Raw genomic sequence first — 12165 nt, 5'->3', positions numbered from 1 at the left:
TGAAATTAACAATGACATCATTTATATTTTTAGAATATATATTAGATTCCTGCACCTTGCAAAAGTTATGTAATTTTCTTGACAAGCTTAACATTGTTTTGTTACTTGAATATGTGAGCATGTAAAACATTTTTCTGAAAATGTTCAGATAGGATGCACAGAATGTTATGATCAATGCACTATATTTTGTGTATTAAAAAAGATAGTGATAAGCCTTGGAAGATTTATATATCTTGTCAGTAACATAGGGTTTTGATTGCATTTCATGCAATCTTTACCAAAAAATCATATCTTGAATTTTGTCCAAATTTTACGTAACTCCTGCCCCTTGAAGGAAATCAGACATGACAGATAATTCTGATTCAACGATATACCATATGTCACTGAGTAGCATGATACTATTAATAATATTATTTTTTATTAAAAGAGGGTTACATAGTTAGCTATGAAAATAATCATCCTTGAAGCCCTCGTATATAGATTCCACAACTGCAACAAGTGTATTACGATATTTCTCCACTCAAGACAGTTAAATTTTAATATTTAAAGCATGAGGCTTGCCGAGCTTTTTAAATAATTAAAATTTAACTGTTGAGAGTGGAGAAATATCGTAATACATGAGTTACAGTGGTGGAATCCCTTTCTCTTATGATTTTTATACGACCTTTTCAAAGATTATAGGAAAGTTGTGTACTTTTGATATGACATCATCAGACATGGTCGCCTTTTTTCATGACTTCACAATAAGAAAATTTAGAAGAAAACTAGAAAATTTAACATCAAAATTAGATTTCAGCCAATCATTTACCAAGAACAGATTTTTCACTAGTGAGGAGAAATATTTTTCTCAAACCGTTCAGGAAATGTGAAAATAACACAAAAATTAGAGAAATTGAAAAAAAAACAAAAATTAATAAAAAAATTTAAGAAAAAAACACATAAGAAAACTCAAATTAGAAATTGTTTATTTTATAAAACAGATAAAATGATGCATTCATATAGTATGGCATCATTCAAATTATCTCAATAATTTCTAGAGTTTTAAGTAAGTGTGTGAAAAATTATTATGCATATAAAATTACAGCTTCTCAATGTTCTTGTTTGAATGAACGTGTACCTAAGATTGATTTTATGGGATATTGGTAAGTTATCCATAGATCCTCAATATATTAAAGATTTCTTATATAGCTCTGTTTTGACAATCCTATCATATGCACATATTCCATGGATATGTTTTCTCTTTCAGTGTATCATCGAGTAGTCTAGAAGATGGTAGCCCAGAACAGACTGTACCAAAGGGAAATAATACACAAGATATCCGGTTACGATACCAGCATCAGCCAAACATGTATACTTTTATGCCACTTGGGCAGGACTCTCGTGATTCACGGGACTCACAAGACATGCAGACAACAGATTCAGAGACATCAGATATAACAGACATTTCTGATCCCAATATATCATTGTCAGCCAGTCCAAGCACATCTGGATTTCAACCAATCAAACACACCCAAGTATGACAACAAGTGTCCTTAGTTAAAGTTACTATGGACACAAAAGTAACCTTTTGTAAATATTGTTAAAAATCTTTATGTGCAGTTAAAATCATTCAAATCTATATAAGATACTGTTATAAGATGTGTATTTGTTTTTCTCTAATTCATCTTTATTTTACTGGTTAGAGTTAGGGTTTATTTTGTTTTTATTTAATGAACGTGTAGTTTTTTAGTCTCAGTTCTTCATTGGTCAAAATTCGATTATGCGGTCAAATTTTCTTGCTTCCTTCAAAATTTCCTATTATAACGTCATGAAAAAGGCAACCATGTAATTGTTGGGATTTGTTTTTGTATAGACTAGTGTAAGCAGGTTCTTAACATGGAAACTAAATCACTTTTATTGACCACTATATTGATATAGTCAATAAAATAAATTGTTGCTCAGTGCGCCAGTTACCAGTTATACAATATATACGGGTTAGTATATTTGATTTGATTTGTTAAAGGACTACACGTGGGGACTTCAAATATTTGATATAGGGTGTCCTAAAAATATGGGGTTAGTTACCCTATTGGGTTAGTTAGTTACCATATGGTGTTCGTAAGGAGTTACTTCTTTTTCAAAACAAGCAAAAAATCTGAAAGATTTCAACAAACAAGGAAATTGATAATAGACTTTTGAAATCAATTCATAAAACAAATTTAAAGCTAACAAGTTGGTATTGATGGCATTTGCTTTTTGTATAACAGAGTATTGAAGCCTTAATCACTTTGCTAGTCTGAATACCACATGTGAAGATAGCCAGTGAGATATAATATTCCATATGGGGATTTACTGACCCCATATATATCTTAATAGGTCACTAACTACAAATATTATAAAATAGGTTTTTCAAACTGTAATAAAAAACGTAACATAATGTAGATATCACTGTGTGGGATCAATACAAAATAAATAATCATTTTCTTCATGCTAAATATCCATATAGACACATGTTTGTTTCATGCTAAATATCCATATAGGCACATGTTTGTTTGAATGTAACTCAGCTCTAGAATTATGCAATCAATATATATATATATTTTGATTAATAAAAAGTCCTTGGTACAGATAATATAGTTTTAAGATAAAAAAAACACAAAAAAAATCACATTATAAATTGAACTTTGTTTTTATGCCCCACCTACGATAGTAGAGGGGCATTATGTTTTCTGGTCTGTGCCTCCTTTCGTCCGTCCGTCTGTCTGTGCCTCCGTTCGTCCGTCCGGTTAAAGTTTTTGGTCGAGGTAGTTTTTGATGAAGCTGAAGTCCAATCAACTTGAAACTTAATACACATGTTCCCCATGATATGATCTTTCTAATTTTAATGCCAAATTATAGTTTTGACCCCAATTTCATGGTCCACTGAACATAGAAAATGATAGTGCAAAGTTCAGGTTAAAGTTTTTGGTCAAGGTAGTTTTTGATGAAGTTAAAGTTACATCAACCTGAAACTTAGTACACATGTTCCCTATGATATGATCTTTCTAATTTTAATTCCAAATTAAAGTTTTGACCCCAATTTCATGGTCCACTGAACATAGAAAATGATAGTGGGAGTGGGGCATCCGTGTACTATGGACACATTCTTGTTGTTAGTGCTTTCACCGCATCTCCTACGGTTCATGAGACAGAATTGTTATTGTTAGTAGGGACTTGTGACTTTACCTAATATCTTGCAGTAGTTAGTATATATTACAGAATCATATTCACGGACTGAATTTCACTTCCTATTTAAAGTTGTCTTGTACAGTTCAATTGTTCCTTGGAATCACACAGAATTTTTTCTTTGGTCCACATCTTAAAAAAGGGATATATTTAAAATATTCTCTTTCCACATTTGTCAAAGTCCTTACTATTAAAATAGCAATTCTGTCTGATGAACCGTATGAGATGCTGTGAAACAGAAACAATGTTCCATTTATAATGTGATGTTTGTGTATTTTATCTTTAATTTATATATATATATATATAAATCCTTTGGGCTCATTAGCATCAGAATGCATTATAACATTTGAATATAATAATTTATTTTTAAAAGGTGCTAGTCAAAACATTCAATTAAAATTGAGAAAGGAAATGGGGAATATGTCAAAGCGACAACAACCCGACCATAGAGCAGACAACAGCCGAAGGCCACCAATGGGTCAGCTGGCCTCTAAAAAATATGTATATTAGTACAGTGATGATTGTTCATTTTCATCCAGGAATAGACCAAAATAATTTAAATATAATTATATGATGTTTTTTTTTTATTGTCAATGTATTACTACTTTCTGTTTTATACTGACCAAAGGCCTAAGACATTATATTTACATGATACAACTTATCTTTGAACAATTTTAAAGAAAATATCTACTTTCAAACAAAACAAAATAAGTGATACCACCAATTTATATTTATGACAATCTGTAACACTTCTAATAAAGTCTGACCATAATTTTAATCATTATATATATGCTTTCCACTGTTATGAAGAAAATAATGAAAACTAAATAGATAAATCCTGAAACATAATTTGATTGGAAACAATGGCTCACAGCTTCAGCAGGCAAGAAAGAGGGTTGTAATTGGTAATAGGGGTACCTTTATGACCAATAACAGTAAAAACGTTTCTGTGTTGTCTTAGAGTAGAAAATTTCTTTTAACTTATTATTGTGCTGTGTACTGTAAAACTAGATAAACAAAAAAACATGAAGATATGGAAACAGGCATTACTAAATTAAATAGCTACACAGTATTTTTAGTTACTATATTCAATTCATACATGTATATTTTTATTAGTAAAGTATTTCTATTATGTTATATCTAATTCATCCATTGAAAGGTCATATGTATATTTGCCTTAGATTTCAGATCAAACCTTTGTAGAAGTTAAATGTTCTATTTGTATGTATAAGATATAAGACATCTGGTTTAGGTAGAAGTGAAACATGAAAAAGTTTTTCTGTAATTTTCTAAAAAATTTCTTAATCTGCATCTATTTTTCTGTTGCCAAATTAATACCACTGCTTTTGTATGACAATGTGAATCACCATTTTCTCTTTATCTGATAACATTGCCAAAATCAGAACTTTTTGTTAATAAATGATAACACTTAAAAAGTGTAAATTATTTATATATTTTCTTGCACATTTTGGTGATGATTTTGTACATAAACATTCTGTGATTTTGTATATACTCTCATTCATTTGTTGATGCAGAGAAGTGCTATTTTCTGTTTGTTATTGTTTTGGTTATGTATTCAATATTGTGTGTATCATTTAGTTATTTAGTGTACAAGGTGCTATGTTCATGGGTGTTCTTTTACCCTGCGATATTGTAAAATAAGGCATAGAAATGTCTTTATTTGTCCCTTTCTTGGTCTTTCCATTGGCCAGTAACACACTTCTTATCTGATAAATTACTTCAATTTTTATGCTAATTGGGGTGGTTTGTCATCATATATATGCTATTGACCGTACTATTTCCCACTAAAATTTAACAATGTTTGCCAAGTAATGGGAATTTGACAATTTTTGACTGATTGCGACCTGACACTTACTGAATCTACTCTACGACCATTTGTCTATTTAGGATTCACCCACTTATTAAAATAGTTTTTATCATATAAAGATGACTATACTATAATTCCATTTGGACTTGACAATTTTTGCATGAGATATTTCAGTCTGACAATTTTTGGCCTGTTTCAACATAAAGACACAAATAATTGGGAATATTTCTCCCAACCCTTAAAATCTCGAAATTAGTTGATAAATTGTAACTCAAAATGAAAAAGTATTTTGCCAAATTTTCACAACAATCAATAAATTTTGAAAAATGATATGGTATCACACAACACAATTATAGTTCAAATAAAGAAACAATTCCAAGAATAATCAAGGTAGAAATTCTAAAAATGTAATTGAATAAAATTAACCCTAAACTAATATACATGTATATATAGATCATCATATTACACACTATTATATTTAGGGTAAGGGAGGGCAGGTTAATATTTTTCTCTTATATCTACCGAAATCGTTGATCGACCCTTCAACTCGAAAATAAATACATCCTATATATAAAAGAACTAAATGTTTACCTTGTGAAAACCAATCTTGAAGTGAAAATTTCAGGTATGTAATTTAACAGGTAAATGCAAGTGAGAAGATTTCAACTGATGTTTCAATCAAAAAATGTATAACAGAACTTTGGTAAACAATTTTGAAACAGTGAAGTAGAATAAATTTTGCAAGAAAGTAAAATTCTTTCTCTGTAATTAATCATTTTTATTAGAATAAAAATTTCCAAATGATCACGTTTTAATGCTTAAGGCTGCAAGAAGGGGATAATTACAAACTTCCAAACCAATGATAATGTAATGCCTGATGCCACAGACTATAGCGGCTATTTATAACAATGTATTATGTGCCACATCAGACATTTTGTTTATGTTATGGCATACCCTGACTGTATCAGTAAACATCATTTAATCATATCAGTGTACATTATGTCAGTATCAATAAACATCATTTAATCATCAGTGTACATTATGTCAGTGTATCTGTAAACATCATGTAAGTGTATCGGTAAACATCATGTAAGTGTATCAGTAAACATCATGTAAGTGTTTGAAACATCATGTAAGTGTATTGGTACACATCTTGTAAAGGTATTGGTACACAGCATGTAAGTTTATCAGCAAATATCTTGTAAGTGTATTAGTAAACATTATGTTAGCGTTTGAAACATCATGTAAGTGTATCGGTACACATCTTGTAAGGGTTTGAAACATCATGTAAGTGTATCAGTACACATCATGCAAGTGTTTGAAACATTATGTAAGTGTATATGTAAACATCTTGTAAAGGTATTCATACACATCTTGTAAGTGTTTGAAACATCATGTAAGTGTTCAGTACACATCTTGTAAGTGTTAGAAACATCATGTAAGTGAATCAGTACACATCTTGTAAGTGTATTGGTAAACATCATGTAAGTGTATGGGTAGACATCTTGTAAGGGTATTGGTAAACATCTTGTAAGTGTATTAGTAAACATTATGTAAGTGTTTGAAACATCATGTAAGTGTATAGGTACACATCTTGTAAGAGTTTGAAACATCATGTAAGTGTATCGGTAAACATCATGTAAGTGTATTGGTAGACATCTTGTAAGAGTATTGGTAGACATCTTGTAAGGGTATTGGTAAACATCTTGTAAGGGTATTGGTACACATCATGTAAGTGTATCGGTAAACATCATGTAAGTGTATTGGTAAACATCATGTAAGTGTATTGGTAGACATCTTGTAAGGGTATTGGTAAACATCTTGTAAGTGTATCAGTACACATCATGTAAGTGTATCAGTAAACATCTTGTAAGTGTATCAGTACACATTTTGTAAGTGTATCAGTACACATCATGTAAGTGTATCAGTACACATCATGTAAGTGTATCAGTATACATCATGTAATTGTATCAGTATACATCATGTAAGTGTATCAGTACACATCATGTAAGTGTATCAGTATACATCATGTAATTGTATCAGTATACATCATGTAAGTGTATCAGTATACATCATGTAATTGTATCAGTATACATCTTGTTACTGTTTTGGTGTGCATCATGTTAGTGTATCAGTACACATCTTGTTACTGTATCAGTATACATTATGTAAGTGTATTAGAACACATCTGATAATCAATTGAAAGGGACAGGTTATTTTATTGTTTTTCCATTTTCCTTTGTATTTTTTGGTTTAAATTGTTTTTTGTCTTGTATAGTGTAAATGTTTCATGTACATATTAATGTTTTTACTGGAATCCTGTTTTCAATAGATATATTTTTACATATATAATAAAGTTTAAAATACTTATCAACGTGACATTTAAAATCAAATCAAATCAATTTTTAGGTATCAGAAATATTCTATTTGATTGATAGTTATTGGAAATATTCACACAATAATTACCAGCTGCATTTGTTTGCACCTGTCCTTAGTCAAGAATTTGATGTTCAGTAGTTGTCGTTTGTTGATGTGGCTCACAAGTGTTTTTCATTTCTCATATAGATTAGACCGTTGGTTTTCCTGTTTGAATGGTTTCACACTAGTAACTTTTTTGGGGTCCTTTATAGCTTGCTGTACTGTGTGAGTTAAAGCTATATAAGACCATACTTTGACCTATAATGGTTTACTTTACAAATAGCAACTTGGATGAGAGAGTTGTCTCTTTGACACTCATACCATATCTTCCTATATCTAAATAAGAAAATGGTTTGGACTATGTTTTTTTTTCACTTGTTTCAAATCTGTGAAGCAGTAATACACATTTTATGTATTGCTTTGTGTGTTAAAGGTTGCATTTCTGTAAATATAGACAATTCAATTTTCCATACCAATTCCCTTACTGTGCCACTTTCACTACAAAGTAACATAAAAAATTATATCCTAGAATGGAAAGATGAAATGCACTTCTATTTTATTCAAAGGTCAAAACCTAGGGCTGTGCGGCACATTTTAAACATTTACATGCCCTGAACTTGTTAAGAATTTAAACATCTACTAAATTTCTGTACTACTTCTACCTTCTCTTTGTGCTTTACGTTTAGAATTCAATTTTAATCACAATAGTATGTTTTTATACTGGTAAAAGTCCCAAGTTTTGTCTATATGATCAAATCTTGGAACAGGTATGTTTAACTAATCAAATTGTCAATAAATATTATCTATCTCCCTGAAAGAGTTGTGGTTTAAGAAACAGCTGTATTTACAAATTGCAACCTATTGTAATTCAAATTTTAACTAATATATGAGTTGTAGTAACACTCACTTAATGCATTGCATTGTGTGTTATAGTAATACCAACTTTATGTTATTCTTTGTGTGTTATAGATATTAACTCTTTATGTATTGTTTTGTGTGTTATAATAAAAACCACTTAATGTATTGCTTTGTGTGTTTTTGTAATACACACTGAATGCATTGCTCTGTGTGTTATAGTAACACACACTGAATGCATTGCTTTTTGTGTTATAGTAATACACACTTAATGTTATACTCTGTGTGTTATATTAACACACACTTAATGTATTGCCTTGTGTGTTATAATAATAAATACTTAACACATTGCTTTGTGTATTATAGTAATACACACTTAATGTTTTGCTTTGTGTGTTATAGTAACACACATTTTATGTATTACTCTGTGTGTAATAGTTATCACACTGAATGCATTGCTTTAATGTGATACAGATAGTAGAATTCAAAGACAGTTGTTATAAACAGGGTAGGTTACTTCATCCTTGTATATTCTGTAACATATGTAAATTTTATGTAATTATCATGTAAATAGATCTCATAAATGTACATATGTAAATATTGTAAATGGTCAGTAATTCAGTCAGAGCTTAAACATGTGTACTTTATTTACTACTACTAATTTTGATTGTAAATATGGAAATAGTTCAATTTTACTGATTGAGAAGGGAAAAAATTATCATTTATTAAATAATTATTCACATTTCGCTGAAATTACTTTCCCTGTGCAAACATCAGTCAACAGCCTTAGTAGTCTGCACATGATCGTTGATAGTTTTAGATAACACACATATGTTTAGTTTAATTATGTAAAACAGATTTCTGTTTCATTTTGGACTGTTTGAGCAGAAATTTGAAAGTTTTGCAATTGTAAAAAAGAACTATTGTATTTAGGTTCATCTTAAAAAAACTTTCAGCAATAAGTGTCAATAATACGGCAGCTTCTGTTTTGTTATTTATCTGTATCATCAAATGTTTAGTTTACTCTTGAAATTTAATACAGAAGCATCAGTTAATTTTTGAATATACAGGTTATAAGTTTGAATATATGCTGGTTTTGCTCAATTTACTATAAAAATAAGCATTCATTCTTCAATATGTTTTAAAATTTGTCTCTGGTCTCAGTTGGTCTTTAGGCTAAACAGTGAACTTTAAATGATATTTTGACATGTTGAATCTAAGATATTTGCTTACATTCATTACCTGTCAAACATCTGTAACCAGGTAGCAGTCAAATTTTAAAAACATTTATTTCAAGGCAACTTAAGGCACTTTATAGACACCTTTTCAGGAACCAAATATCACTTTTGAAAATTCAGCTATATGTCATATAAAAAAAACCAAATTCAGATATGTCAGCAGTTTCTTGCAATACTTTTGAAATATGTTTAAAATATAAAAAAAGATAATGTGGTAAGATTGCCAATGAGACAACCGTCAACAAGAGACCATAATGACACAGAAATTAACAACTACTGGTCACTGTATGGCCTTCAGCAAGGTGCAAATCCCATGATGTATAATTTGAAGAAAATCATTGTTTAAAGAAAAATATGAATTTATATAGGAAAATACTCGCACTTAATTTCTATATTTGTTTATAAATAATGATTTTTCAGTAATGACATACCATTAGAATGTTACATAATTAATATAGAAAACTGTACCTAACAGCAAAATCTGGTGAATATTAGACCTTAAATAAACAGAGAAGATATTACTAAGTTGTAAAACTTATCTGTAATCTATTAGTCTTTTTGATTGATAAAATATACTAACTTTAAACTACAAAAAACAATATTGGTGGATATATCTGATAAATGTCCTCGTTTGTAATTTAGTATCATTTAATATTTTTTCTGGTTTCCAATGGAATTATTTATTAGAAATAGTATATTTAGTATGTAAAATTGTAAATGTATATATATTTTTGATTGTTAAAATTTAATTTACTGCATTAAAATGTGAAAAAAATATTACAAAGATAATGTAATAAATATTAGCGATTTGATTTTTCAAATTAATCAAAATTCTGACCAAGTGACTAACCAAATGAAATAAGACCTGAATTCTGCCACTTTGTAATTCATGTACTAGACATATATTGCTGTTAATTGGTACCTTGTAATTTGTTGACATTTATTTTGGCATGTTATAGAATTATTAGGTTAATGAATAATTGGAGACTAGTTAAAGGTAATATCTGATACACTCACACAAGAATTCATTGTATATAGTAAGTATCTAGATGGTTAATGTATGGGCTGTCTTTCAATTCATGCCAATAAAGTAGACTTTTTGTGTTCTGTTCAGGTAGAGTTTAATCTAATATGATCTGTGTAGGTAAAGGCTGACTGTTAGTAATCTGCAATGAATGTAGATTTACTGAGTTTTGTACAGGTCGAGTGTGACCTACCATGATCTGTGTAGATAGAGACTGACAGTTAGTAATCCACAATGAAAGTAGATTTACTGTATTTTGTATAGGTCGAGTGTGACCTACCATGATCTGTGTAGGTAGAGACTGACTGTTAGTAATCCACAATGAATATAGATTTACTGTATTTTGTATAGGTCGAGTGTGACCTACCATGATCTGTGTAGGTAGAGACTGACTGTTGGTAATCCACAATGAATATAGATTTACTGTATTTTGTATAGGTCGAGTGTGACCTACCATGATCTGTGTAGGTCGAGACTGACTGTTGGTAATCCACAATGAAAGTAGATTTCCTGTATTTTGTATAGGTCGAGTGTGACCTACCATGATCTGTGTAGGTAAAGGCTGACTGTTAGTAATCCACAATGAATGTAGATTTACTGTGTTTTGTATAGGTCGAGTTTGACCTACCATGATCTGTGTAGGTAGAGACTGACTGTTAGTAATCCACAATGAAAGTAGATTTACTGTATTTTGTATAGGTCGAGTTTGACCTTCCATGATCTGTGTAGGTAGAGACTTACTGTTAGTAATCCACAATGAATATAGATTTACTGTATTTTGTATAGGTCGAGTGTGAACTACCATGATCTGTGTAGGTAGAGACTGACTGTTGGTAATCCACAATGAATATAGATTTACTGTATTTTGTATAGGTCGAGTGTGACCTACCATGATCTGTGTAGGTAGAGACTGACTGTTAGTAATCCACAATGAAAGTAGATTTACTGTATTTTGTATAGGGCGAGTGTGACCTACCATGATCTGTGTAGGTAGAGACTGACTGTTAGTAATCCACAATGAAAGTAGATTTCCTGTATTTTGTAAAGGTCGAGTGTGACCTACCATGATCTGTGTAGGTAGAGACTGACTGTTAGTAATCCACAATGAAAGTAGATTTACTGTATTTTGTATAGGTCGAGTGTGACCTACCATGATCTGTGTAGGTAGAGACTGACTGTTAGTAATCCACAATGAAAGTAGATTTACTGTATTTTGTATAGGTCGAGTGTGACCTACCATGATCTGTGTAGGTAAAGGCTGACTGTTAGTAATCCACAATGAATGTAGATTTACTGTGTTTTGTATAGGTCGAGTTTGACCTACCATGATCTGTGTAGGTAGAAACTGACTGTTAGTAATCCACAATGAATGTAGATTTACTGTATTTTGTATAGGTCGAGTTTGACCTCTAATGATCTGTATAAGTTTAAGGCTGACTTTAAGTTACCCACAATGAATGTAGATTTACTGTGTTTTGTGTAGGTCGAGTTTGACCTCTAATGATCTGTATAGGTTAAGGCTGACTTTAAGTTATCCACAATGAATGTAGATTTACTGTGTTTTGTACAGGTCGAGTTTGACCTACCATGATCTGTGT

General features: G+C 30.5%; 1 protein-coding gene across 2 annotated transcripts in view; it reads left to right on the top strand.

The window, feature by feature from the left end:
• The window catches only part of LOC143066893 (P2R1A-PPP2R2A-interacting phosphatase regulator 1-like), a 37053-nt gene extending 26698 nt beyond the window's left edge, over window positions 1-10355 (top strand). For both annotated transcript variants that reach the window (XM_076239716.1, XM_076239715.1), the window contains exon 9: window positions 1247-10355. In XM_076239716.1, coding sequence (XP_076095831.1) covers window positions 1247-1520 — 274 coding nt within the window. In that variant the 3' untranslated portion in view covers window positions 1521-10355. The remainder of the gene's footprint in view (window positions 1-1246) is intronic.
• The last annotated feature ends 1810 nt before the right edge of the window (window positions 10356-12165 follow it).

Source organism: Mytilus galloprovincialis, chromosome 3 (assembly GCF_965363235.1).
Source record: "Mytilus galloprovincialis chromosome 3, xbMytGall1.hap1.1, whole genome shotgun sequence".
Taxonomy (NCBI): domain Eukaryota; kingdom Metazoa; phylum Mollusca; class Bivalvia; order Mytilida; family Mytilidae; genus Mytilus; species Mytilus galloprovincialis.
Note: the sequence above shows the minus strand (reverse complement) of the source record. Positions and strands in the feature narration are given on the sequence as shown.